The sequence below is a fragment of the Cynoglossus semilaevis genome, chromosome 11 (assembly GCF_000523025.1).
Source record: "Cynoglossus semilaevis isolate Cse_v1.0 chromosome 11, Cse_v1.0, whole genome shotgun sequence".
NCBI lineage: Eukaryota > Metazoa > Chordata > Actinopteri > Pleuronectiformes > Cynoglossidae > Cynoglossus > Cynoglossus semilaevis.
In genome coordinates this window covers 20,237,324-20,265,235 of record NC_024317.1, presented here as the reverse complement: position 1 = coordinate 20,265,235, position 27,912 = coordinate 20,237,324, and the positions used below count along the sequence as shown (strand labels likewise).

The window sequence follows — 27,912 nt, the reverse complement described above, 5'->3', positions numbered from 1 at the left end:
TTATTATATAATTAGCATATATATTTAGCCTTTGCGAAGCTCCACCACACTGTTATCAACCATCCCTAGACTGTATCACCCTTTTCCACACAATTATATGCACAGTAGAGTTGAATAATGGAACTATAAGACATATATATTATGTAAATAAATTAACTAACCGCCCATGAAAAACAATGTAAAATACATTCTAATTATAAATTTAATATCAATGTACACAATGAACATATTGTGGTTGTGCGGCTGAAGTTAGCACTAAGCAGCCTCTCCTTATATTAGTAGGGAGAGAGGAGAGTGAACAGAGGAGTGATACTGGCCAAGACGTTCGGACTGTATATAAAAGCCGGGTACAGCTAAGGAGCGCACATCATTGTAAAGAAAAATAAAGGCTGCTAACTGTCATCTGTGTCAGCGTCTTCGTTTGGGCTTCGTAACAGAAGCCTGAGAAGATGATCAGAGCGTTTAGGAGGCATCGTAGGGCGTTAAATTAGGGTCAACTTTCACCACCAAACACAAAAGCACAAACTTTATAGCAACGTATAAGTGAATGAGTAGCGGACAGACAAGGGGAGATGCTGAGAGAGGCTACGATGCATGAGCCTTTTAGTTTACTTTTTGCCAAATTTTTGCTGTTTATTTTTTTTAGGTTTAGGAAAATTTGAAAAATATATATATATACACTATATTACCAAAAGTATTGGCTCACCTGCCTTGACTCCTACTATGAACTGAAGTGCCATCCCATTCCTAACCCAGAGTTCAATATGATGTCGGTCCACCTTTTGCCGCTATTACAGCTTCAACTCTTCTGGGAAGACTGTTCACAAGGTTGAGGAGAGTGTTTCTAGGAATTTTTGACCATTCTTCCAAAAGTGCATTGGTGAGGTCACACACTGATGTTGGTCGAGAAGGCCTGGCTCTCAGTCTCCGCTCTGATTCATCCCAAGGGTGTTCTATCGGGTTCAGGTCAGGACTATGTGCAGGCCAGTCAAGTTCATCCACACCAGACGGTCATCCATGTCGACCATAACCATAATTCGAGTCTGGGTTTGGAGGTTGCCCGGAGAACGGTAAATTTCAGACTGCATTGTGCCGACTGTGAAATTTGGTGGAGGAAGAATTATGGTGTGGGGTTGTTTTTCAGGAGCTGGGCTTGGCCCCTTAGTTCCAGTGAAAGGAACTTTGAATGCTTCAGGATACCAAAACATTTTGGACAATTCCATGCTCCCAACCTTGGGGGAACAGTTTGGAGCGGGCCCCTTCCTCTTCCAACATGACTGTGCACCAGTGCACAAAGCAAAGTCCATAAAGACATGGATGACAGAGTCTGGTGTGGATGAACTTGACTGGCCTGCACAGAGTCCTGACCTGAACCCGATAGAACACCTTTGGGATGAATCAGAGCGGAGACTGAGAGCCAGGCCTTCTCGACCAACATCAGTGTGTGACCTCACCAATGCACTTTTGGAAGAATGGTCAAAAATTCCTAGAAACACTCTCCTCAACCTTGTGGACAGTCTTCCCAGAAGAGTTGAAGCTGTAATAGCTGCAAAAGGTGGACCGACATCATATTGAACTCTAGGTTAGGAATGGGATGGCACTTCAGTTCATAGTAGGAGTCAAGGCAGGTAAGCCAATACTTTTGGTCATATAGTGTATCTACAGTAAAATACCACGATATAGCAAAACTCTAATGAGATTGGAATAAGAAACAAATATGTGATGTACCGAGGGAGCGGAAAGAGAACCATGAGTTAACTTTAATTGTGTGTTTGTGTGTGTGCGTCAGACCGTTCTGGACAGTTCCATGTTGATCGTTTGCCTGTTGATAAGGACCAGTCTTACGTCCCAGTCAAACTTAAGACACTGCTGGACAAACTCCACAGAAGCCAGGGTCTGAGAGCTTAGAGACAGAGGCACAAAAGACAGGCAGTCAAACAATGTTTCTCACCGAAGTCCGCAGTTGTGCCCTGGAGTGGACTGTTCTAAGTTGGCTTCAAACCCCCTGTACTGTTACAGGACGACAGCATCAGTGTTACCACTTTGACAGTCTGGGGACAGTGTAACAATCTGACAGTGTGAAGACAGTGGTAACAGATGGAGATACAGTGTGAAGACAGTGGTAACAGATGGCGATAGGGAGGGAGAGGGAGATAGTGAGAGAGAGACAGAGAGATGTGAGCAGCGAAATTACAGAGAGAGATAGAGAGACAGAGAGAGGTGGGCAGCTGGTGGACATGTGGTCCACCGAAATGCATTTTTAAACTGCCGGCTCGTGTGTTCAGTGAGACTGTTTTAATCCCTGACTCAGACTCGTCCAAACTCTGGTCTTCAGTTATAACTGTACTTCCTGCGGGTCCCCAACGTCTTCACGTTTACACTGATCACATGACTGGTGCGTGTGTGTGAAGCCTGACAGTTGCAGTGGACTGTGCAGGTTCGAAGGAATTTACTTGTTGAAGTACTCGTCCTGTCCAAGGACCTTCAGCAGATAATGATCCACATCCAGATGATCCAGGTCCTGGTGAGCGTAGCAGAAAGTCTGGTAGATGAGCAGGTCTACTGTTGATGAGCCTGGATCACAGAAACACAGAGGAGAATTTTTTTTCTTCCGTCACGACTTCGACACACTTCCGGCAGAAGCCAGTGTCCACATGAAGCTGTGCTGCTCTCACCATCGCAGGTGAAGGTCAAAGGTTCTCTGAAGTGCTCACAGATGACGCTGACCTTCACACTGATGCCCAGACCCTGATGCAGCTCCTCCTGACCCACAGATGGAGACCAGATGAAGCCCGAGTTCTTAGAACGGTCACTCCAGGGGTACGCCGTGCGCAGCCTGGAGCAAGCAGAACATTTATCAGGAGGACATGCAGACACTGTCCGTGTGTCTGTGCGTGCGTGCGTGCGTGAGGTACGTACACGTCCAGCATGTGACAGAAGGCCGCAACTTCCTCATCTCTTTCCTCTGATACCTGAAACAGTTCGTATCCAAACCCATTGATTCTGGAGCCCAACGACACCTGTCGGTCAGAACAGCCGACCAATAAGAGAACATCTACAGTAAGTCAAACAAACCCAGATGACCAAACATAGCCAAGGACACAAATTGAAAGGAAAGGACAGGAAAGAAAAATTAATTAAACCTAAATAAAATATATCCGGATTTGACCCTGAAGATATCCTTAAGTTCAGGATCAACATATCCAGATATTTTCAGGATCAGATGCTACACACTTGCTGAACCAACTACGCACTGAACCTTTGTCACTTTGTCACTGTAAAACTTGGTTAGATAAAGTCCAACTACGCACTGAACCTTTGTCACTTACTGTAAAACTTGGTTAGATAAAGACAGCTACTCCTCACCTGGCCTGCAGAAACCCTCCGCTGGTTCTTGTTGCTTTTGACCACGCTAAGATGGGGTCTGGGTGGAACCTGCGGGGGGAGAGTTTTACTGCGAGCCACAGGTTTTCCCGTGTGGGCACCGAAAGACCTTCGGCTTCTAGGGCGACCCCCACCAAGTGTGGGCGAGTTGGAGGTGATACCGTAGTCCAGCTCTCCTGCCATCATTTTGGGTTGATCAGTGTCAGGTGTAAACAGGTTCACATCTCGGGATGAGGCAGATCCTAGAGGTGACACCGACAGATTCACTGATCCCGAGGGCAGGTGAATAGGGTTTCTGGGTGGGATGGCAGGAGGAATGTCATCTGGAGGAGACGAAAGGTCTTTGGAAAGAATTCCAGATCCAGATCCGTTTAGGTCACTTTGGCCAGGGCCCGAAGGGTCACTGACCTTACTGACCACAGGACCCTTCAAGATGTAAAGAGGCTCTTTGGTGAAATGGCTTTGAGGAGCCTTGGTCCGGGACGGGATGGGGGGAGGAATCTGGGAGTCTGCCAGCTGGTTCAGAGCGGGTTCCGATCCAGACAGAACACCTTCGGTTGATGAGGCAGAGCTGCAGGACTGACCAGGGGTGGGGCTGAGCCTGCCGGGGGGAGGGATAGTCGGAGTTCTGCTTCCTGTTTGGGCCTTATCCTGTTTGTGACGAGACAGCATGTCATACTCCATCTGCAACGCCTCTGCCAGAACAAGTTCCCTTTGACTGAGGCCCAAGGCGTCCAGGCAGCCACCATCAACATTGTTATCCTTCTGAGTATTCTGAGTCTGAGCCGACGACATGATGTGGAGCCAGTGCCACCAGGTGGAGGGGCTGTTTTAGGGAACGCAGCAGAGAAGACACATGGACCTTTGCGCTGAGGACAGATGATGGACAAAAATGTCAGTATGACAAACCCAACACAAGACACTATAGTTTAGTAAATAGTAAATAGCAAAAAAAAAATTAAAAATTAAAAGAAAACACAAAAAAAAACATAGGTTTTGGAACTTTATATGTACACATATATATATACATATATACAGTATATACATACAAATATATTGTATACACAGTTGGACCGTGTCTGATGACGTTACGTTCACCGGTCTCGGCAGGAATAGGTGAACGTGACGTCACCTGTCACAGCAACAACAACACGAGACTGGTGAGCGTGACGTAATTAAACAGGGTCCAACCCCAACCGTTCTCAAAATTTGTTTACCGATTCGTAAACTTTACATAGGCACGAGTGCGCAAGAGCAGGTGGGAGACGCCACCAATGAAATCGTGAACGGGTATTCCCTTCAGTCAACATTCGCCTGAAGAATTGGAACTCGGTTCTCAGTAGAAAGAAATATACACAACAACTCGTTCTACATTTGTGCTGTTTTCATTAAATATTATTCACAATAATGACGACGAGTCGTCGACGTGTCTTTTTACGTTCAGCATTCAGCGGCGTTGTGGTACCAACGCCACTATATTTCAGACTAAATACCGAACCTGCAGAAGGTTTTCGGAGTCAAGTTGTCTCATCCCAAAGCCGAACCCACCTGGGCCCTAAACCGGACCGTATAGGTCCATCAACCGAGTTCCTACACAACCACGTCAATCGCAGGACAATAATTTACTTAAAACGTCGTGATTTTGACTCGGATTTGGTTTGACCTTCTCTCGACAGAATGTCAGCGCTCCATCTGAAACAGACCGGACTTGCAGTTTCACATTCACCTTAAAAAACCAGCCAGAACCGAGTCTTACCTGGGTTGTCGGTTCTATGGTCGCCGGGGGTAGGGGGTAAGTGCCATTATACCGTGGTTTACTTTCTCACGGCTACCGTCGATATCTGCGCCCCTGTGTGGGTCCGAACGCAGGCCAGACCGCGGGTTTCGGTTCTGATGGGATCCTGTCATTCAGGCAGTAGAATCGAAAAAGGTAGTGTCGCCGTGTCTGTCTTTTCTGAAGGGTGAAAATGCTTTGAATCTCGGTTCCCACTGGTTCACTTCACGTCCGTGGCTGCACTGTTGCCCCGGCAGCCGCCGTCAATGTGCCGGAAATTACAGTAACAGCAATTACATCACTTCCGGTCATTATCAAAAGCGAAGCATATAAAGTTTGAATTGTATTGTGTAGATTTGGCTTCACCATACAAACTGCCCCATCTCCTGCACTTAAGTCCATAAAGACAATGAATTAATTTTAGCTCATAGAGACAAAGAAACCGCTGGTCACTGCTGCCTCTTTTGGTCAGTTTTACTAAAGTAAATATAAATTGTATATAACAATGAATTAAATATATTAAAGTAAATATAAATTGTATATAACAAACAATGAATTAAATGATGTGTGTGCTATAAGATAAAACCATACACTGGTGAATTGATAAGCTGTGAGCTTGTTACACTGAAATAATGAATCAAATCTGTGATAGTTGATATATATAACATAGACACAAGAAAGCAGATTTTTTTATTATTATATTATTATTTCTGTGTTGTCACATTCTGTGTTAACTTATTTTAAAGTACCAAATACAAAACACATTTACAAAAAACATTTTAATGTATTGACAATGTCTCCACACTTAACTCCGGTGGGAAAATAAGTATTACATGTGATTTTTTTTGTAATACTATTTTGTAATTATTTCATTAGAACAAACGACATAATTCCCAACCTGTAATTTACACACCACTTAGCAACAATTAAATCATGTTGTCATCAGTGATGTCATGAACTAGGCACATTTGACAGATTTTAATTTCTCTACAGGTTGGTCTACTGTCTGTCCATCGCTGATCAGGTGAGCCTGAGCAAACCAATGTGCCCTTGTTACTGTTCAGTGACATCACACCTCTGTGTCCTCTGTATGTCCTCAGTCTTAGTTTTCACGCGGTGTCCTCTGTATGTCCTCAATCTGTTTTGTTCCCGGTGTGTCTCGTACGAGTCTTCTTATTGTTCTCGTGCCGAAAGTGTCTAAGCGTCTTCAGTGACATGTGATTGTCTCTACACCAGCTCCAGAGCAGTACGTTTTTCAACTAGTCTTCAAGTCCAGAAAAGAGAAACGTTCCCTTTATATAAACTGAAAGCCATCAGGACTGGTAGTTCCTCCGGGGCAGAGTTTTATTTTCACTTCTACTCAATTTTATCTGCTACTGTTTATTAGTCTGTTATTTTTTTTATGTCGGTTTTTGTTGTGAAGAACATTGAGTCACACAAATAAAGTTGTCCTTTAATGTAGCCACCGGTTCTTCCATTGTTTCTAGTTGTTCTTAGAAGCGCTCCTTGTCCGTCTATCCTCTGTGTGTCAGATTGATTCTGTTCATTGTCCACAGACTGTCCATCTGCCTTGTCCCCAGAATGTTCTGTTTGAGTTGTTGTTGTTGTCCCCTGAGTCTCCTGTAAACGCGAAGACAGTTTTTGAGCTGCTGCCCCCTCCTGGAGAGCCCAGTTTCTACACTTCCTTTTCTTCCTTGCAAGACGTTCGTCTGAGTTTCTCTCTGACTTTGACAAATTCAGGGGCCTTCAGGTTTTCTTCGTGCTCCTTCTGCTCTTGCTTCTCCATCTTTGGACAAAGACAGAAAGACGAGGTCAATGAGACAGGACATGGACTTGTAAGATGTGTTCTTGTCCTGCTGTTTAGTGATAGTGCCTGATTGGCCTTTGTCCATTGATCAGACAATGGGGTGACACTTCTTTGATCGGGGCCCTTTTATGGACTTCAAAGCTAATTCCATTCTAATGTATTGTCTATTCTTCAGTTAATTTGACATTGCTAATGAATAAACTAATTAAATATTACCAAAAGACAAACAAGGGTCCTGGACTGCAGGTCTGACTTGGGCAATCTTAGCTAGTTCAGCTTGTACAGTTATTGGTACGTGCGAAACAGAACCTTAGTCCGGACCTACAGCTCTGTCTTCTCTTGCAGGCTAGCTTAGCACGTCAACCATTCAACGCACAACTCCACTGGACGACACTGGTCATAATGACATGACATCATAAGGATGTTGGAATCTGTTGGCCTTGACTATAGGTCAAGGCCTTGACTATAGGTGCAGCCATCAAAAACCTACATAACAAGTGTACAGTATGTGTGGGCTACCTCCTCCAGTTTCCTGTGTCTCTTCTGAAGCTCCGCCTCGAGAGGTGAGATCTTCCTGTGAGCTTCCTCTTCCTGTTTCCTCTGTTTGAGCAGCTGATCTCGTTTCCTGGACTCAAGGACCCTGTGGAGCTCCGGTTTTAGCTCCACACTGACTCCGCCCGTTCTGAGAACACAGCCACACAGACAGAGAGGTTTTAAGAGAGATGGAGTTGACCTCCGTTCTCTTGGACAGACTAAAGCCTTGGGGTAGCTCTGCGACATTAATTAAACTTCAGTTTAAATCCTAATCCCGATAATTACCAATGTTTACCAAAATATAAAATGCTCCAATGTTCAGAATTGACATACTAAGCTTAGTTTAGCCTAGTTTTAACCACCCTTCTATCTCAGTTTATCCCAACTTTTATCTAAACCGTTTTCAATGTTTACTATTCCTTATTTAAAGATTTATCCCAACTTTTATCTAAACCGTTTTAAATGTTTATTATTCCTTATTTAAAGATAGATTCAATTGACAATAGTTGATTAATTAAATCACACGCCTTTGTATCTATATTCATCCAGCAGGGGGCAGTATGTTTCTATAAACCATAGCCGAGTCGTGTGTCACGTTGAGGTTTCTCATGTATTTGATAGATCCATAAATAAATGTGAATGAAATCATCAATATGCCTTCTCATAAGATTCTACTGATGATGTAACAGCTGCTCTGTTCACCTACTTGTTAAACTGGGGACAATGTTTCAAAGCAATGTCTTCACTGAGTGGAAACGTTTAATACCATTCTGCCCACCAACACCAATCCATGGAGAAAATCAGCAATTTTAGCTCATATCAAAGTGCACAGATAAATTCAGCAATTACAGCTCACAGACCAAAGTCTGTGGAGAAAACGATTGACTTTACTTCACAGACCAAAGTCCATGGAGCAAATCAGTGATTTTAGCTAATAAACGAAAGTCCATAGAAAGAATCAGTGATTTTACTTCACAGACCAAAGTCCATAGAGAAATTTGTGATTTTAGCTCACAGACCAAAGTCCATGGAGAAAATCAGTGATTTTAGCTTACTAGATCACTGAAGCTGTTGGTCCACCACTGACCCTCAGTTTGTGAGGTTTATCTTAACAAAGGATTCCTCAAACACACTAATGGTTTACATTTTCCATCATTCTTACAGAATAGAACAGATTCATACAGATGGATGTCATACATGGCTCTCACTTGTCTTTCAGGAATGTTCTTCACGCATGTCTCTAACACTTAACCTAAATAGACATTATTAAAGACCATTTTTCATTTTTTTTAAAAAGTGACTGAAAACTAGCCGTATCAGTAATGAAGCGACGTTCCCTCTATTTATCAATATTATTAAACACATACACATATTATGATACATTTAATAAGTCATTTTTCAGTCCCTTCAAAACCTACTGTATATGGTTGGCATATATGGTATATGCATATGTATATTTGTTTGTTTTGTTTGTTTTATTCTGTTAAAATAACAACATGACATTCAGACAAATCTGGACAAATTGTGTTAATGAGTGACTTAATAAGTCACAAAATGCAATACAATTTTATTTTGAAATTACTCTTTGGTCCATATAGAAAAAAACGTATCTTATCTTTATTATTATGTTTTGTATTTTACTAAAATCATTGCTGCGATGGCGTACTAATGATTTCATGAGAATGACACAAAGGTGTCCTCCAAAAAGTGTCCTCCATAAATGTGTCCTTCATACATGTCCTAACATGTCCTAAGCTGCCCACCTCTCTTTTCCCGCAACCCTCACGGTGTGACGTGTCCTCCCTCTTACCTCCTGCAGCTGCTCAGCAGCTCTCGGTGAAGCTCCTGGTGACTTCGTGAAGCTTTGACTGGATTCACCAGTTTCCTGGGTTTGATGAGGTCGTCATCCTCGTCCCCTTCCCTGTAGTCGGACCGGGAAGCATGGGTCGACAGCGGTGACGGCCCCGTTTGGACGCCCTGGGTCTGCTGCGGATCTCTGTACCCTGAAGTTGCGGACATGTAGACAGACAGAGGTGAGACAGTGAGACGGGAACTCTGGACATTATTGGGGTTGTTTTGGTGATGTTGCGGTGAGAGTGGGTATGTCTGTGGACACAAAAACCATGGGGACTATTTGTCCCTGTCAGCTGAATGTGGTCACCTGATCCCAGTGGTCAGAGATCAGATGTCCATGTCTTGTTCTTCTTTCCGGCAGACTGGGCACAGTTATGTGCATCAGTGCGTCGGAAAATACTTCACACAAAGAGAAAGCTGAGGTTCCACCCACGACTGTGTCACGTGACAGGAAACATCAACCAGCTGCAGATGGCAGCTCAACCTGAACGTGTCCCCAGTCTGACAGATGATGCTGATTGGTCTGCTGAGTAATCATTGGCCCATAAATAACTAATTGTGTAATTCATTTTAAATATGGAATCAAATCAATCAATACGTTATTCATGACTCTCCAGACCAAAGAATGAAGATAGTGGAAAAAACTGTTTTAACATCCAAAACTAAACACAACCAGAACACACATAAATCAAACAAGTATAACCACAGCAGGGCCAGAACCACAGAGAAGAACCAGATCAGGTCTGTCCCAAACACTCACAGTTGTGCTGGTCCGCAGACACGCTGACACAAAGTCAGATCCAGGATCAGACTAAGTCCTGGTTCTTACCAGACGTTTTCAGTTCCTCCTTATCTGAGCCGCTGCTTCCTTTCACATCCATCTGCTCTTCTTCTGGGTTTCGGGTCTTGTCCTGATAGGGTTCAGATTCACTTTTGAGAACTGTTGTGAGACCGTGGGAATCTGGATGAGCTCTATGTGACAGAAGGGGTGACCCCCCCCCCCCCCGCTCCTCCTCCTCCTCCTCCTCACCCTTTTTTTTTCTTGCTCGTCCAACTCCTCTTGCTTGTTCTTTCGATGCTTCACTTCACTCCTTGTCTCCTTTGAAGCTCATTATTCCCCAACTAAAATGTGAAAGTGTGAAGACCAGAATCTCTGACCATGAGAGTAAGACTCTGAAAACCCCTCGGCTGATTCGAAGAGTGACCAAAATCCAAACTGTGACTGCGAGACCCAGACATATGAGAATGAGATCTTTAGACCCTGGAACTACCAGAACTGGACAATGGGAACCACGAGAATCAAAATTAGAACCCTACAAAATAAGATTCAAAATCTGACATTGGGAAAAAAAAATATTTTAGACTTTAAACCCAGAATGGAGACACATGAAACCTCAAAACCTATGACCCAACTCCTCAGACTCGAAACCTGAAATTCAACAATGGTTGTGTGATGACTTACTCTTGGTATTTGTGTGTTTACTATTGTGTGTACACCTGTGCGGTTCTGGATGAAGTTCTTGGTACAGGTTGTACGATTTCTGAAAACAGAGAAGAAAAAAATATATAGGAGAAAAAAAAAAGAAAACATTAATAAACACATCTTTTCATGACCAACAGAAAACTGAGGTGTGAAAATGAACCCTGGCCCACCTGCTGCCAACTGTCATGTAAAATCATTGGTGATTTCCTCCCCAGAAATATATATAAATATAAATAATAATAAAAAATACTGCGGCATTTTCTCTGAGAGCTCACTTAAATGACTTGGTGGTTGCAGCAGCAGGGGGCGCTCACAGTGCAGTTCTTCACTCAACTACACTGCCCCTTTAAGAGCTATGCCCCTCCTCCTGTTCCCTGTGACTGAATGGACTTTGTGTCGGTCTCCAGGAGACGCTTCATCAGGTTTAAACACTCTGACCTAACTGTCACACTGGGGAGGGGGGGGGGGGGGTCCCAAAGCAGAATTAAAGAATGAAGCTTTGTTTCTTTTTAATCCTGGTGTAGATCAGAACAGTGTGACCTCTGTTGGACAAAAGTGATATTACACCCCAGTCAACAGGTTCGCTTCGACGCTCCTGTGAACTGTAATTAAAAGCAGGACCAGGTATAGTACCACATACTCAGGTTCTGTTCTTAACCATGTTTTCTGTAAGTGCCTTTAGGACCAGTTTAACACTGACTTCCAACAGTAGTAAGTAAAGTCACTGATGTTGGTCGTGTTAACTTGCATTCTCCGCAATCGCTAAAAACGTAGTGAGAAATTAGAAATGGCTTCAAATTTTGCCACAGGGAAAGAAATTTAAGACATAAGATAACCAAAGTTTAGCCAAAAAATAACCAAAAAAAAAAAATACAAGAAACATAAAGGTAATACATTACAGAACTAGCTAAACCAAATAGAACAGGTGACTTCGTAAATAAAAGACCTTAGAGTTAGAGCTAGTATGAGCAAAACATGTGGAAAAACTGCACAAAAAGATTAAAAAAAAAAAAAAAGGTTAGTCAAGCTACAGCAGCAAAACATGGAAGGAAACATTTTCATTTGGACAGAGATTCAATCAGAACATTGCTGAAGGTTGGTCGAAAAATACGAGCCAAAGAAAGTGGGTTTATACCGACGAGCTCCGCCCTCATGACCACCTGCTGTAGATCACTGCTCTTAAAATAGACCAGACTTCACACAGACCCCGCCCACCATGCTGTCAGTGGTGGTGGAAGCAAACACATCCTAACACCAACCCACCTCCCCCACCTTGTCTGCAGGAGTGTTAGCCATTCTTCGCATTCACTCAGTGTACACTTCATTGGGCACACAGCACTTTGCAGGACTGCTACAATAAGTAAAAGTTGTGTAATACAGTATAAGCGTGTGTATATAATATAGTTCTGGCAATCTGATGGACGAGTCTGGGTTTGGAGGTTGCCAGGAGAACGGTACATTTCAGACTGCATTGTGCCGACTGTGAAATTTGGTGGAGGAGGAATTATGGTGTGGGGTTGTTTTTCAGGAGCTGGGCTTGGCCCCTTAGTTCCAGTGAAAGGAACTTTGAATGCTTCAGGATACCAAAACATTTTGGACAATTCCATGCTCCCAACCTTGTGGGAACAGTTTGGAGCGGGCCCCTTCCTCTTCCAACATGACTGTGCACCAGTGCACAAAGCAAGGTCCATAAAGACATGGATGACAGAGTCTGGTGTGGATGAACTTGACTGGCCTCCACAGAGTCCTGACCTGAACCCGATAGAACACCTTTGGGATGAATTAGAGCGGAGACTGAGAGCCAGGCCTTCTCGACCAACATTAGTGTGTGACCTCACCAATGCGCTTTTGGAAGAATGGTCAAAAATTCCTAGAAACACTCTCCTCAACCTTGTGGACAGTCTTCCCAGAAGAGTTGAAGCTGTAATAGCTGCAAAAGGTGGACCGACATCATATTGAACTCTGGGTTAGGAATGGGATGGCACTTCAGTTCATAGTAGGAGTCAAGGCAGGTGAGCCAATACTTTTGGTCATATAGTGTATATCAGCAGTGTTCCTAGACTTTGTCTTTACAGGAGCATCAGTTCTTCTTGGCTCAAAGTCAAGGACAGAATATAGTGACCAGTAACAGCAGCAAAACATGGAACCTCTGACCAATAACACGTCTGAACAGTAACACGTCTGACCCGTAACACACCTGAACAGTAACACCACTGATGAGTAACACACCCGACGAATAACGTCTGACCAGTAACACACATGACGAGTAACGCATATGAACAGTCACACAACTGACCCATAACATGTCTGAACAGTAACACAACTGACCAGTAACACATCTGACCCGTAACACACCTGAACAGTAACACCACTGATGAGTAACACACCCGACGAATAACGTCTGACCAGTAACACACATGACGAGTAACGCATATGAACAGTCACACAACTGACCCATAACATGTCTGAACAGTAACACAACTGACCAGTAACACATCTGACCAGTAACACACCTGACCAGTAACATATATGAACCAGTAACATGTCTGACGAGTAACACACCTGGCGAGTAACACATCTGAACAGTTACACCTCTGACAAGGAACATGCCTGACCAGTTACACATACTGTATGAACAGTAAATGTAACACATCTGACAAATAACATGTGTGAACAGTAACGTGTCTGACCAGTAACACATCTGACCAGTAACACACCTGCCCAGTAACATATATGAACAGTAACATATATGTCTGACGAGTAACACACCTGGCGAGTAACACATCTGAACAGTTACACCTCTGACAAGGAACATGCCTGACCAGTTACACATACTGTATGAACAGTAAATGTAACACATCTGACAAATAACATGTGTGAACAGTAACGTGTCTGACCAGTAACAAAACTGACCAGTAACACATCTGACCAGTAACACACCTGCCCAGTAACATATATGAACAGTAACATATATGTCTGACGAGTAACACACCTGGCGAGTAACACATCTGAACAGTTACACCTCTGACAAGGAACATGCCTGACCAGTTACACATACTGTATGAACAGTAAATGTAACACATCTGACAAATAACATGTGTGAACAGTAACGTGTCTGACCAGTAACAAAACTGACCAGTAACACATCTGACCAGTAACACACCTGCCCAGTAACATATATGAACAGTAACATATATGTCTGACGAGTAACACACCTGGCGAGTAACACATCTGAACAGTTACACCTCTGACAAGGAACATGCCTGACCAGTTACACATACTGTATGAACAGTAAATGTAACACATCTGACAAATAACATGTGTGAACAGTAACGTGTCTGACCAGTAACAAAACTGACCAGTAACACATCTGACCAGTAACACACCTGCCCAGTAACATATATGAACAGTAACATATATGTCTGACGAGTAACACACCTGGCGAGTAACACATCTGAACAGTTACACCTCTGACAAGGAACATGCCTGACCAGTTACACATACTGTATGAACAGTAAATGTAACACATCTGACAAATAACATGTGTGAACAGTAACGTGTCTGACCAGTAACAAAACTGACCAGTAACACATCTGACCAGTAACACACCTGACCAGTAACATATATGAACCAGTAACATGTCTGACGAGTAACACACCTGGCGAGTAACACATCTGAACAGTTACACCTCTGACAAGGAACATGCCTGACCAGTTACACATACTGTATGAACAGTAAATGTAACACATCTGACAAATAACATGTGTGAACAGTAACGTGTCTGACCAGTAACAAAACTGACCAGTAACACATCTGACCAGTAACACACCTGCCCAGTAACATATATGAACAGTAACATATATGTCTGACGAGTAACACACCTGGCGAGTAACACATCTGAATAGTTACACCTCTGACAAGGAACATGCCTGACCAGTTACACATACTGTATGAACAGTAAATGTAACACATCTGACAAATAACATGTGTGAACAGTAACGTGTCTGACCAGTAACACGTCCGAAGTGTAACACGTCTGACCAGGAACACATCCAAGTGAATCAAAAGTGAATTAGTTCAATATTGACAGGAGCTGCTGTCGTGCTATCGTCATCTCAGTCAGGTTTGATGATGTTTCTGTACATACTTAAAAAAAACAAAAACAACCATGTTTCACTCACCTTCTTCCCATTCACTCCTCCCATTTTTTCTGGACTTGGTTCTGCAACTGTAGTCCACTTGACCTCTCCCTCTGTCCTTTTTTCAGAACTATCTTTCCACCCCCCACCACTACTGTGTCCTGACAGGCGAGCAGTCCGTACACTAGTGTGTGTGTGTGTGTGTGTGTGTGTCAACCACCTGTTCTCTGACTTTCTGCTGTGAGGAGTTTAGATCCCCTGACTGGATTAATGTGATTGGAGGAGACAGAGATCAGGCTGAGACCACAATCTTAGACCCCAAGATCAGGCTGAGACCACAATCTTAGACTCCACGCCTCAGTGCACAGACCAGAATTCACACGCGTGCGTTCTGCTGTCAACTGTCAGTGCTGCCTCCTGTGGAGAACGTCTGTCAAAACAGCAGAAGACATATTGTCGACATCATTTACAACACATGCCGTATTCACAGAAGGGGACGTAAATTAAACAATAAACCAATTTATGAATCTAATGTGTATTTTTTTTTATTGATGAGCTTCACATAAATGATGCCACAAGGTGAGTCACTTATTTACATTATAAATAAAAGTTTAATGATCAATCCTGGCGATCAGATGGGGACAGTCACATGACTCTACAGACATGGCCTCCACAGGTTACTCTAGAGAGCGATGCTTGCTACTGGTCTGGAGCAGGCCTATTTACTGGGTCTTCCCCGTGACTCGGACCGGACATCTGCATGAAGAGCTCGCGCAATTCGGTGATGTCATCTTCCAAGGGCATGGCGGAATGTTGGTCGCGCTGCTCGATGAAGTCCCACAGACGAACGCTGTTCATGAACTGGAAGCAACAAAATCATGTCAACAAAAACACCTGGTACACAGTTAAGTATCATAGCAATGGTGGCTAAAGGAGAAGGGTGTGAACTCTGACCCGCACGCTGCCCTCGGCGCTAAGCTGTTTTCGTGGTCGATCCGGTTCTGCTCTGGTTCCATCTGGAAGGGCGTGAAGATACAAACACTTTCCTCCAAACGGACAGGAACCTCGACCCTGGTCAAAGTACTTACAGGCCTTTTTGCTGCACACAGAAAGTGAAGTCGCAGGTGTTACTGGGGCATTTTATCAGCTGGAGGAGAGAGGTGGGCCTGATTACTCACCCAACTCCAGACTTAAAGAGTTCGATCAGATGATCTTTATCTTCCTGGTCCTCCACCCAGTAGACTGACGGAATGACGAACTCTGAGACGACTCTGCACTCAGGACAAGACCTGGAGCCATAAAACCACAAACCTCAACCCTCAGACCATAATACAGCAGGTTGAGTAGTCCTAATAGAGGACCTGTTATTCTTTACCTGGACTTAGATCTAAACCCAGTCTTTTAGACCTGGTTCTGTGAGTAGACCTAGTAGCAGTCCCTGTGATCTTAGCCCTGGGCTTTGTCATTTTTGTAGGCTTTCAGATTATGGTCTTGAATTAAAAACCTTCATATATAATGGTCACGGATCCTGCCTCAGTCATGGAGTTATTTTCAAAGTCTCTGAAACTTTGTTGCTGAATTATCTTGAACTAACTTCGGGCCTTAATTAAGACTTCAGTTCTGTTTTCAGTCCTTAGCCTAGGAGGACCTTATAAATAATCCTGTTTTACCTCTGGGTTTTACTCTCTCGTCTTTTCCTGGACCTGTTGTCAGGCCTGTTTATTTTTTGACACCCATGGTCCCAGTCTATCAAACATTTATCCTAGATTAAATATTCTAGTTTTTGATACTGGTCTAAGAGTCTGGTTCCTGACATTAACCTGAAACTGGTTTCTTAGGCCTTAGACCTCTGAAACCTCATGTCCTGTTTTAAGGTCTCAGACCTGGGCTAAGGTCTGAGACCTTAAAACAGGACCCAGACCATAGCTCAGAATCGGACATGTTTGTTATCCAAACAAAAATCATTTTAGACCTTGGTTTGACGCATACAAAAAGTCTTGAGCGTAGACTTGATTCTGGACCTAGTGTAAAACCTGGTCTGACGCTTACTTGATGATGACATTGCTGAATGTCTTGGTGCAGCGCCACTTCCTGATGCAGGACAGACAAAAGGTGTGCGAGCAGGCGGACAGGATTCCAAAGCGACGCTCTGACGGGTTAATCTTCTGAACCACAACCTCCATACAGATGGAACACACCTAAAAAGAAAATAAAAACAACAAGACTAATATATGTGGCGCATTACAAATAAAGGATGACAAAACTATGACTCAACAAACTCACAAAAGTGACTCGTTAAAACTTCCAATTTTGAACTCATCAAACTGATAACTGTGACTCACAAGCATAGACCACTCAAACTCGATTATTATCAGAAACAGAAAATTCAAGCCATGCTATGACACACTCACATCAATGACTCCTCAAACTCACAACCGTGACTCAACATTGTCTCAAACGTGTCTCAATAAACTCCCAATGAGGATTTGTCAAACTCTGAATTTTGACTCGTCAAACTGAAAACTATGACCTGACAAATTCACAAGCCTGGGCTAGTCAAACTCTCATCTATGATTGGTCAGACCAACTATAACATGATAAACTCGTAACAATGACTTGTCAAACTAACAGCCATGACTTGATAAACTCCCAATCATTACTTAACACATAACTATGACTCCTTAAACTCACAACTGTGACTCGACAAAGTCTTAAACATTTCTTAATAAACTCCCAATGACAACATTAAACTGACAACTGTGACTAGACAAACTCACAACCCTGACTCAACAATCTCACAACCCTGAACCATGACCTGGAAATTGACAATCATTATTGGACAAAGCGTAATCCTTGATACAATAATCTCACAACCATGATTCGATAAACTCACAAAAATGACATGACAACACAACCATGACTAGACAAACTCACAACTAAAACTTGAAAAACTCTCTACACGACTTGACAAACTTGCATCCATGACCGGACAAGTTCGTGACTGTCTCAACAAATTCACAACTGTGATTCGACAGACTCACAACTGTGACTCGTCAAGGTCTCAAACGTGCCTCAATAAACTCACAATGGTGACTTGGTGACAAACTCAAGACCACAACTGGTAAATTTACACCATAAACCACGAATCATGACTCGCCAACCCCTAATGTGACTGGACAAACTCATGTCTATGACTCAACAAACTCGCACACGTCTCAACAAACTAGCCCAAGTACAGTACGCAGAGAGCTTCATGGAATGGGTTTCCATGGCCGAGCAGCTGCAGCCAAGCCACACATCACCAAGTGCAATGCAAAGTGTCGGATGCAATGGTGTAAAGCACGCCGCCACTGGCCTCTAGAGCAGTGGAGACGCGTTCTCTGGAGTGATGAATCACGCTTTTCCATCTGGCAATCTGATGGACGAGTCTGGGTTTGGAGGTTGCCAGGAGAACGGTACATTTCAGACTGCATTGTGCCGACTGTGAAATTTGGTGGAGGAGGAATTATGGTGTGGGGTTGTTTTTCAGGAGCTGGGCTTGGCCCCTTAGTTCCAGTGAAAGGAACTTTGAATGCTTCAGGATACCAAAACATTTTGGACAATTCCATGCTCCCAACCTTGTGGGAACAGTTTGGAGCGGGCCCCTTCCTCTTCCAACATGACTGTGCACCAGTGCACAAAGCAAGGTCCATAAAGACATGGATGACAGAGTCTGGTGTGGATGAACTTGACTGGCCTGCACAGAGTCCTGACCTGAACCCGATAGAACACCTTTGGGATGAATTAGAGCGGAGACTGAGAGCCAGGCCTTCTCGACCAACATCAGTGTGTGACCTCACCAATGCGCTTTTGGAAGAATGGTCAAAAATTCCTATAAACACTCTCCTCAACCTTGTGGACAGTCTTCCCAGAAGAGTTGAAGCTGTAATAGCTGCAAAAGGTGGACCGACATCATATTGAACTCTGGGTTAGGAATGGGATGGCACTTCAGTTCATAGTAGGAGTCAAGGCAGGTGAGCCAATACTTTTGGTCATATAGTGTATGTTTCAACAATCACCATGAACCATGACACGACGAACTCTCATCATCATTATTGGACAAACTTGATCCATGACTTGATAAACTCACAAACATGACTTATTAGTCTCACGGCAATGACTCCACAAACTCACCTTGTCCTGACTTAGCTGAGCAGCAAAAGCTTTCTCCATGTCTGCCTCAAAGAGCAGGAGACACATCTGAAAAGGACAGAAAACAGATTTAGTGTAAACAACTAATATTATTAATAAGTAGTGTTAGATTAAGTTTTATGGGATTTGTTTTTTTATTTTTAAGATGTTTAATTTCATCACAGAGTGCTGGCCTCAGTTTGACTTCTCTACATGCTTCACCCCTGTATCTCTACGTAGACCAGAACACCTGTATCTGTACTCTACGTGGACCAGTATATCCCTATCTATGCTAAATAAAGTGTCAACTAAATAAAATGATACGAGCGCCATTTTCTAAATATACTAATAAACGTTAAGCCACTGTGTATGCAACTTCATTAGCAGTGTCCTCGTGACACCGCGCTCGTCTTTTGTTGCAGAACGCTTGGTCTAAAAGAGGCAAAGCAGTTTTGATCGCTTCACTGTCTCAGAGAATCACTCGGCCTGGTGTGTGGGAACAACCACGTTGCAAAAAATCCATATTTCAAGTTGGACTCCATGAATTGTCTCTGAAATGCAGCTTTCTTTTTCTTTGACGACGTAGGCTCCTCTTTTGTCTCCTCACTGCTACTTTTGCCCCTCGCAAAGAAACATTCCAGAGACGTTTTTTGTGACTGAGGTGAGCATCTTGACATGTATCAAGTGTGAGTCATGGACAGATGCGGCGGAGAGAATCCGGTTAATTTTTCAAAATAAAACATTGTTCAGAATCAGATAATAAATAAAACGGAAATAATCTAAGTTATGCATTGTGTCTGTACGGCCCCGGTACCCAAGGATTGGGGACCACAGCGGACCTGTATACCTGTATCTTTACTTTACATGGAGTTGTATGTGTACTCTATGTGGTGCTGAATACCTGTATGTGTACTCTACATGGATATGTACACTATATTACCAAAAGTATTGGCTCAACTGCCTTGACTCGTACTATGAACTGAAGTGCCATCCCATTCCTAACCCAGAGTTCAATATGATGTCGGTCCACCTTTTGCAGCTATTACAGCTTCAACTCTTCTGGGAAGACTGTCCACAAGGTTGAGGAGAGTGTTTATAGGAATTTTTGACCATTCTTCCAAAAGCGCATTGGTGAGGTCACACACTGATGTTGGTCGAGAAGGCCTGGCTCTCAGTCTCCGCTCTAATTCATCCCAAAGGTGTTCTATCGGGTTCAGGTCAGGACTCTGTGCAGGCCAGTCAAGTTCATCCACACCAGACTCTGTCATCCATGTCTTTATGGACCTTGCTTTGTGCACTGGTGCACAGTCATGTTGGAAGAGGAAGGGGCCCGCTCCAAACTGTTCCCACAAGGTTGGGAGCATGGAATTGTCCAAAATGTTTTGGTATCCTGAAGCATTCAAAGTTCCTTTCACTGGAACTAAGGGGCCAAGCCCAGCTCCTGAAAAACAACCCCACACCATAATTCCTCCTCCACCAAATTTCACAGTCGGCACAATGCAGTCTGAAATGTACCGTTCTCCTGGCAACCTCCAAACCCAGACTCGTCCATCAGATTGCCAGATGGAAAAGCGTGCCTCAACCTTGTGGACAGTCTTCCCAGAAGAGTTGAAGCTGTAATAGCTGCAAAAGGTGGACCGACATCATATTGAACTCTGGGTTAGGAATGGGATGGCACTTCAGTTTATAGTAGGAGTCAAGGCAGGTGAGCCAATACTTTTGGTAATATAGTGTATATCTCTATGAGGACAGTGTAAATGCACACCTATGTCAGGGTCACCTGGCTAGCCCCCATGAACAACTTTAGGTGCCCGACACGTATGTTCTTAAAAAAAAAAAAAAAAATAGCCAACAGGGTCAAAAATTGTACTGTATTTTTCGGACTAATTCACTTAAAATCCTTTAATCCTATTAATTCTGGTTGTGCTTACTGACCTCGAACCGATTTTATAAAGCCAAACACAGCGCATCTCACATGACAGCACACAAACGAAGGACACTGGAAACCAACAGTGACGTTTAACTGTTATTACAATTAGAAGATGGTCTGCAACAATTGTTACAGTATGGTTGTATAACCCAAATCCGGAGACTCTGCATTGAGTTTTTGTATTGTCGATGTATGCTGTGATGCAGGACGAGTCAGACGCATGGCTGACAATTTTTTTTTTTTCCATGGTCAAAACCTCTTTTTATTTCTCCAGGCAAAACACAGACTCTCTGCAAAACAACATCTGCGCTTCCACACCGCACAGCGTCAAAACCAAAAATACGGTGACCATCCAGAACAAAAATAGTGACAACCACCTGACTCTGAAACAACAACAGTGCCCTACTGTGTCCAACTTAGGTCACTACCTTTTTTCATAAATCTCCGTCCCTATTGATCTGAGATTCCATGCGCGCCCATCTCACCGATTTTGTCAAAACCCAAGTGAAGCAAACTAATTCGGGGGCCATCATTTCGGTGATGGATTAACTAAAGAATTCCAACCGCTAAATATTGGAGTTAACATGGCGAACAAAGTTCAACTGCGCGCTGCGAGGGAACATTGGATGACAGAAGGTGAATACTCATTAAGCAAGACAGGGAGGCAACGCTGCTAATGGATCGTGGGCACCTGGGCTAAGGTATCAGTCTCAAATGCTGTCCAGGCTTTCACGACTGGAATCGTCACTGAACAACTTAAGTAACAGCAACAAGACTGACTCCGATAATGACGAGAGGGATCCGGGGCATGCTTGATTGTTTCGTTGTTTCGTGCCTTATAATCCGGTGCGTCTTATGTATGAAAATAGACCCGTTCCTTGATATCGTGCCTTATAATCCGATGCGCATTATGGTTCGAAAAATACGGTAGAAGTAGCTCTTCGTATTAGTAAGTACCCTCCGAGTAGCTCTTAGTTTAAAAAAAGTTTCTGACCCCTGCTTTACGTGTGCCTGCATACCTCTATTTGTATTTTATTTCTACATGGACTTTTATACCTGTATCTGTACTCTCTGTGGTAGCTGTATACAGGGTTATACTGGATCTGATCTGTTGTAACAGCTACAGAGTAGTGTTGAAAAAAGAAACTTTGGATGGTTTACTCTTGAACAGTAAAATTGAATAAATCTTGAACAAACCGTTCACAAAAAAAAACACATCACTACTACAGACTTCCTGTTCGAAGTTATTCAGATAATCAAGCGATAATCAAACCTTCTCGTGTACTCGTCTCTGTTCTGGATTATGAGGGTGGAGAACCTGTCGCCCGCACACCTCACACAGGTCGCCATGGAGATACGTACAGTCATTGCCATAAAAACACTGTCCAGCTGCAGCATAGGGGCACAGCGGCGGGAGAGAATCCTGTGAATCCCCAGCAGCTGGAGGAGAGGCTAAAGACAGGGGTAGAAGGAAAATGACATCATAATGACATCATACAGATCTCAGACAAACAGAGGCCAAAGCGAGTCATGGCTAACCTTGCTGTTCCAGGTTCGTCCTGATGGCTTCGACGTAGGACTGAGGAACAACTGTGACCTCTGACCTCACATTGTCGGATACAGGTCTTGACTTTCGCTCTGTAGTGAGAGCTGGGGGGGGGAGGGGGAGCAAAGGTCATTCAGATAGTTTCAGTTTCAGTGTGTTCTGAATCATTTCTTATTCTATCTTTGACAGCTGACTGCTGTTTGTTTATGAATTTAAAAAAAAAAAAAAATTCTGTGTCATCATCACTCAGGTGTGTCGTCACTTCGGCAATTTGCAGAAGAAACCATCTCATTCAGCCATCCGTCATTTCAACTGTCCCTGAAAACGGCACCTTTTATATTCTTTTATCTTCCATTTACAAAATAAAGTTAGGACAAAGAGGAGCTTCGGTTTTCACTTTGGTTAAATTTCTCCTCTTCACTGAACTTTGTTTTTCACATTGTTTTGTTGTGAATAAAGTACCAAACGCTAAGGATGTTTCTACAGAAGATGATGACCATTGTACCATGTGGTGGTGTGTGTGTGTGTATCGGTTTGAATGTGTGCCCTCACCCCTGTCTCTCAGGACCAGATTCTGTCGAGCTCCACCTCTGAGTGAGGCTTCACCCACAGAACACCCTCCTGTTGGATTGGAGGATCCTCCCCCTCCTCCACTTTTATACGACGGCATGACGTGATCATACCTGTACGCAGAAAATTGTTTTGGTGATGGCAATGACATGTCAGGTGTGTATGTGCGTGTGTGTGTGTGTTTTTTTACCTGCAACGTTCTCCATAGGCACATACTCCTTTGAGGTAATACTTGCAGATTGTTGAAGGTTTACTGTTGTTCAGGTCGTGAGAAAACATACAACGACTTCCTTCTCTGCAGACACCGTGAAGGTAGTACCTAAAATGCACAAACACGAACCATTCAGCACAGCAGATTCGGAACAAATGAATTGATGTATTGTATTTATCATGTGAATAATCTGTATGTTTTCAGTAAATACAGATTATTCTAAAGCGTTCCCTCCCGGTGTGGTTTTATTAATGGCCGAAAATGTAAATTGTGTCATCGGTGACTTGTTGCGTTGACTTTTACTACACGAGAGCAGACTTGTGTATACGAGCAGTCTTGCAATTCCACACACACATAATATATAAAGAATATATTTGTGAATAAACATATAATTATATTTGTTAATCTTTTTCATAATCGTCATTTTTGTGACTCCCCCATTTCTTTTTGTACAGAAAATGGACTGAACTGTAACCTTACCAAACCACATCTTTCCTGTACTATCACACTCTGAAGAAAAATGTGTGCAAAAACACATTTAAATATTTTCTCAACTTAACTTACAATACACTCTTAGTTGTAAATGTACTGCTACACTATTGTCCACACCTGATGTTACATGATGGCGTTACTGTCTTTTTCCAAATATGGTCATCACGTCAGTGCTAAGAGTTAAAGGTTAGCGGTCTTTGACGGATCATACATTGTACCAGGTCAAAGGTGGGTACATCTGTTAGTTATCGGTCTTTGACGGATCATACATTGTACCATTCGGGTCAAAGGTGGGATGTTACAAATAAAACTGGAATACATCTGTTAGTTATTCTGAGCTTTGAAAGTCTTTTTTTATAGTTGTTTTCAGTTTCCATCGGATTAATCTTAGATCTCTTTAAATTTCCTCAAAACTCTTAATTACTAAATACCTCAGCTACAGTTCATAAATGTATAGAATGTCATCAAGAGTGACAAACAGCAACTCAATCACTGCGTCTTGCAGACAAATCTCTGTGATTAATCGACGCGACCATAAAACACACGCACACGTGGGAATTGTGATATTTTCGAATATCAGAGATGATCAGTCCATTAATGGTCGCAGCCTTATAGACAGGGTCATGTGTGACCTGAACCCGTTAGCTGAGAACATGTTGCATAGCTAAAAACATGAGCTGTATGCTAACGCCTTTGCAAAGATTTTGTTCAGAAATTAGTCACGAATTAAAGTCGGTCAGAGGTCAGACAGGTACGGAACACGCAGAGGGTCTCACCTGCAGGTCACCTGCTTCGTACTCATCTTTCCTGTGTAGGTTCAGCTAACAGCTATCAGCTAACACCAAAAAGCTCTCAGGTGACAGGCTGAGTGTCGCCGTCAGACGCCGCCGACAGAAAACGGCAACTGCAGCTCGACGGTTCCCCCTCTTTCACCTCTGAATTATTTTTCAGTGATTCCAATTTAGTTCGGCCATAAAAAAAAGTTGATGTCGCATTTTTCAATTATGCTATTTTAATAATAATAAATAAAAATGAATCGTTACCAATGATCAAAGGTTAGTGAAAGCCTTGACCAGGGTTGCCATGGCTACCAGCGACTTTGGTTACGTCACTTTTCCGACTTCTTGTCTTTGTCTCAACGCAAAGTATTAGTGTAAAACTGCTGACTTATAAAAACGTTTCAAAGGCGGAAGATAATAAGACAATATTGATAAGAACAACACGTGAATAATGTGAATTTTGTTGCTGTGAAGAGTTTTGGTACGCCATCTTTTATTTCTGGAAGGAGAAGTGAAAACAAAGTCAGTCCATTTTGTAGCAACACACAGACGTCTCGCGCTGAAAGTATCAAATAAATAAGAGTAAAGTTAATGATAAAATAAAAATAATAAAATAAATTAATGACGGACCTCCTAACATGTGCACCTATCATAAGAACAGCAGAGCCGGGCATGGGTGTTGCATTTAATGACCGTACTATAAATTAAGATTTTTCCTACGAGGTGTGAAATAAACTGTTTCGTATGGCAAGTGGAACCATATATTTATAACCCCGTTACACATTTTAATCCATACAATTTTTTTATTGTATTTATGTATTTTACACATTTTAATCCATACAATTTTTTATTTTATTTATGTATTTATTTGCGCTAATCGCATCAAAACCATGCAGCACTAGAAGTCGCATTAATGGAAAGAAGTATTATACGGTTCTTATTTTTTAAAATAACACTTAATACCTTTCATACTTCAAAGACTTATTATACTTTATACAATTATTGGTCTTGTTTAAAAATTCACAGATTTAGTTGTATTCAGAACAAACAAACAAAAAAATACTGACTGCCTCTCACGAAAATAGATTTGAAAATATGTGACCTAAAAAAGGTTCCCGACCCCTGCGCTAAGTAGACGGAGAGCAGGCGCTCGCAGCTTAGGTTCCCGACCCCTGCGCTAAGTAGACAGAGAGCAGGCGCTAAATACAATATTTCCCTCGTAGTAAGAGGAACTATCTAGTTACGAGTGCTCAATCCAGGACTGGCATGAGCCTGACTGCTGCATTGACTTCCGTGACTCGTACTTTCTTTACGGATTAAGATATGTACACACACATAAAAATAGGTGTTTATTGTAGATTTGTAAACGTCATCGTAGCAGAATCAGGCCCATTCTCCATGGAGACGTAGGTCCAAGGGTCACATGTTCAGAATAAAGCCACGTGACTGTCAGACAGCAACATACACCTGATTGGTTAGGTGTGGACATGTGATGTAACCTAGCGGGCTGAAACCTGACAACCAGGTGAGAAACAGAAGAAGAAGAAGAAGAAGGAGTGACACAGAAAAGGAGGGAAATGAGTTAAGAAGAAAAAAGAAATATAGAGGGAGAGAAGTGAAGGGAGAGGTGAGGAGATAAAAGAGGAAAACGGTAAGTCATACTGGAAGGAGTCAACATTTTGAAGGAGACTAAAAATGGGAGAGGGAAGAAAAAGCAGGACTGCAAGGGACTGAGGACATGACAGGAGGGGCAGAACAACAGACCAGGGGTAAAAGATGCATGTGAAGAGAGGCAAAATAAATCATTATAATTTTGTTTTTCTTTTAGAAAAAAAAAGGTCAAAGAGGAGGGGCAAAAACAGGCTGGGATGGAGCAGAGTCTAATCAGACTGACTCACTGTCAGAAGAACATCTTCTGCTTCTTGGTGCCAGAGCAGTGTCCAAGCTGCGGGGAGGAGCTGAAGGGGAGCAGACTGCAGGAGGCGCCAGTCAGCCTCCCCTGTCCTTTCACCAATGGTCACAAAACCTCCTGCTGTCTCCTGATTGCACCTGCACAGGACAACTTCAACAGGTCCGTCACAGCACCTTATACTCAACCTGTCTGTGTGTCAGAACCAGTGTTGGGCACGTTACTTTGAAAAAGTAATTAGTTATAGTTACTAGTTACTTCTCCCAAAAAGTAACTGAGTTAGTAATTAAGTTACTCCACTATAAAAGTAACTAGTTACCAATGAAAGTAACTATTGCATTGCCTTTTTTTAAGTTTAAAAATGTAAAGTAGAAAAGGCAAAGGCAGGTACCTTAACAGAGGTTTTAATTTATTGCACCACAACTGGTACAACTGTTTTCTTTTTCACAAAAGTAAACATTTTAACAACATGAAGTGCTTTTAACTCGCTGTGGTGTAAATTAAATGAATCAAACTTTTACAACTTCAGACAACCGGTGGACATACTGTATATCAGGTATAAAGTAAACAGTGTAACATTGTGAACAGTCACATCTTTTTTTCACTGTGTAAAACATTTTTTAATGAAGTGAATCCGAAATGGATTCGGATCTCAAAATATCATCGTGAAAACGACAGCCATGAATTGAGATTGAGTTCTGATCCTAATGTTTGAAATCCTAAAAAATAGGTCTGTTGAGTTTCTCTTGTGCTCTTAAGTGCTTTCAACTTTCCGGTGTAAATTAAATAAATCACACTTTCACACAATTTAAGACAACTGGTGGACATACAGTGCTCCAAGCGTAAGTAATCACAAGTGAGGAAGTAATCACAAGTGAGGAAAGTGTGCTGAGAAGATGGAAGGAGTACTTTGAGGAGTTGTTGAATGAGGAAAATGAAAGGGAACGTAGGAATGAGGAACCAGAAACTATTAGGAAGAAGGTAGATCAGATTAGAAAGGATGACGTAAGAAAAGCCCTGAAGAGGATGAAGAGTGGAAGGTCAGTTGGTCCCGATGACATACCAATGGAAGTATGGAAGTGTTTAGGAGAAGTGGCAATAGAGTGTTGTTGTTGTTTAACAGAATTTTATAGATGGGCAAGATTCCTGATGAGTGGAGATGTGTTTCATTCATAGGAAGGGTGGTGTGCAGAGTTGTAACAACTACAGAGGGATAAAGTTAATGAGCCATACAATGAAGATTTGGGAAAGAGCAGTTGAAGCTAGGTTGAGGCAGGAAGAGGAGATTTGTGTTCAAAAGTATGGTATCATGCCTTGATCGAGAACCACT

The 27,912-nt window shown here is 42.7% G+C and overlaps 4 protein-coding genes across 8 annotated transcripts in view; 1 reads left to right on the top strand and 3 right to left on the bottom strand.

The window, feature by feature from the left end:
• The window catches only part of pik3c2b (phosphatidylinositol-4-phosphate 3-kinase, catalytic subunit type 2 beta), a 25,219-nt gene extending 19,783 nt beyond the window's left edge, over positions 1-5,436 (bottom strand). The window contains exons 1-6 of the mRNA XM_025060080.1: positions 5,141-5,436; positions 3,367-4,253; positions 2,920-3,020; positions 2,676-2,836; positions 2,454-2,574; positions 1,789-1,903 (exon numbers count right to left, since the gene is read on the bottom strand). Coding sequence (XP_024915848.1) covers positions 1,789-1,903; positions 2,454-2,574; positions 2,676-2,836; positions 2,920-3,020; positions 3,367-4,179 — 1,311 coding nt within the window. The 5' untranslated portion in view covers positions 4,180-4,253; positions 5,141-5,436. The remainder of the gene's footprint in view (positions 1-1,788; positions 1,904-2,453; positions 2,575-2,675; positions 2,837-2,919; positions 3,021-3,366; positions 4,254-5,140) is intronic.
• A 981-nt stretch (positions 5,437-6,417) lies between these two features.
• On the bottom strand, positions 6,418-15,288 carry LOC103386834 (protein FAM107B-like). Of its 3 annotated transcripts, none has more exons than XM_008321256.3 (5): positions 15,018-15,288; positions 10,816-10,894; positions 9,310-9,502; positions 7,485-7,647; positions 6,418-6,944 (listed from the first exon to the last, which is right to left on the bottom strand). In XM_008321256.3, exons 1-5 carry the CDS (start codon positions 15,039-15,041, stop codon positions 6,834-6,836), a joined length of 570 nt encoding a protein of 189 aa, XP_008319478.1. In that variant the 5' UTR covers positions 15,042-15,288; the 3' UTR covers positions 6,418-6,833. The 3 variants fall into 3 exon arrangements, with proteins under 3 accessions (XP_008319478.1, XP_024916038.1, XP_008319479.1); XM_025060270.1 differs by lacking the exons at positions 10,816-10,894; positions 15,018-15,288 and adding exons at positions 10,183-10,264; positions 10,384-10,793; XM_008321257.3 differs by lacking the exons at positions 10,816-10,894; positions 15,018-15,288 and adding an exon at positions 10,183-10,337.
• A 206-nt stretch (positions 15,289-15,494) lies between these two features.
• On the bottom strand, positions 15,495-24,898 carry mkrn2 (makorin, ring finger protein, 2). The gene is made up of 10 exons (XM_008321255.2): positions 24,671-24,898; positions 23,382-23,510; positions 23,174-23,304; positions 22,615-22,725; positions 22,349-22,527; positions 19,149-19,214; positions 17,025-17,173; positions 16,154-16,264; positions 15,930-16,074; positions 15,495-15,836 (listed from the first exon to the last, which is right to left on the bottom strand). Exons 1-10 carry the CDS (start codon positions 24,694-24,696, stop codon positions 15,675-15,677), a joined length of 1,209 nt encoding a protein of 402 aa, XP_008319477.1. The 5' UTR covers positions 24,697-24,898; the 3' UTR covers positions 15,495-15,674.
• Positions 24,899-25,845: 947 nt separating this feature from the next.
• LOC103386837 (MKRN2 opposite strand protein) overlaps positions 25,846-27,912 on the top strand; it is a 3,900-nt gene continuing 1,833 nt past the window's right edge. Inside the window, exons 1-2 of one of the 3 annotated variants that reach the window (XM_025060129.1) lie at positions 25,846-26,324; positions 26,502-26,744. In XM_025060129.1, the coding sequence (XP_024915897.1) occupies positions 26,542-26,744 (203 nt within the window). In that variant the 5' untranslated portion in view covers positions 25,846-26,324; positions 26,502-26,541. Of the gene's footprint in view, positions 26,745-27,912 lie in introns of all 3 variants that reach the window. The other 2 variants (XM_025060128.1, XM_025060130.1) reach the window with 2 other exon arrangements.

Coding starts and splice junctions, on each gene's coding strand:
- LOC103386834 (XM_008321256.3), bottom strand. CDS start 15,041: ATGGGAGGAGTGAATGGGAAGAAG. Junction 7,648..9,309: donor CTGCTGAGCAGCTGCAGGAG/GTAAGAGGGAGG, acceptor CTGTGTTCTCAG/AACGGGCGGAGTCAGTGTGG. Junction 6,945..7,484: donor GACACAGGAAACTGGAGGAG/GTAGCCCACACA, acceptor CTTTGTCCAAAG/ATGGAGAAGCAAGAGCAGAA.
- mkrn2 (XM_008321255.2), bottom strand. CDS start 24,696: ATGAGTACGAAGCAGGTGACCTGCAG. Junction 16,075..16,153: donor CTCTTTAAGTCTGGAGTTGG/GTGAGTAATCAG, acceptor TTCTGTGTGCAG/CAAAAAGGCCTGTAAGTACT. Junction 15,837..15,929: donor GCGCCGAGGGCAGCGTGCGG/GTCAGAGTTCAC, acceptor TGTTGCTTCCAG/TTCATGAACAGCGTTCGTCT.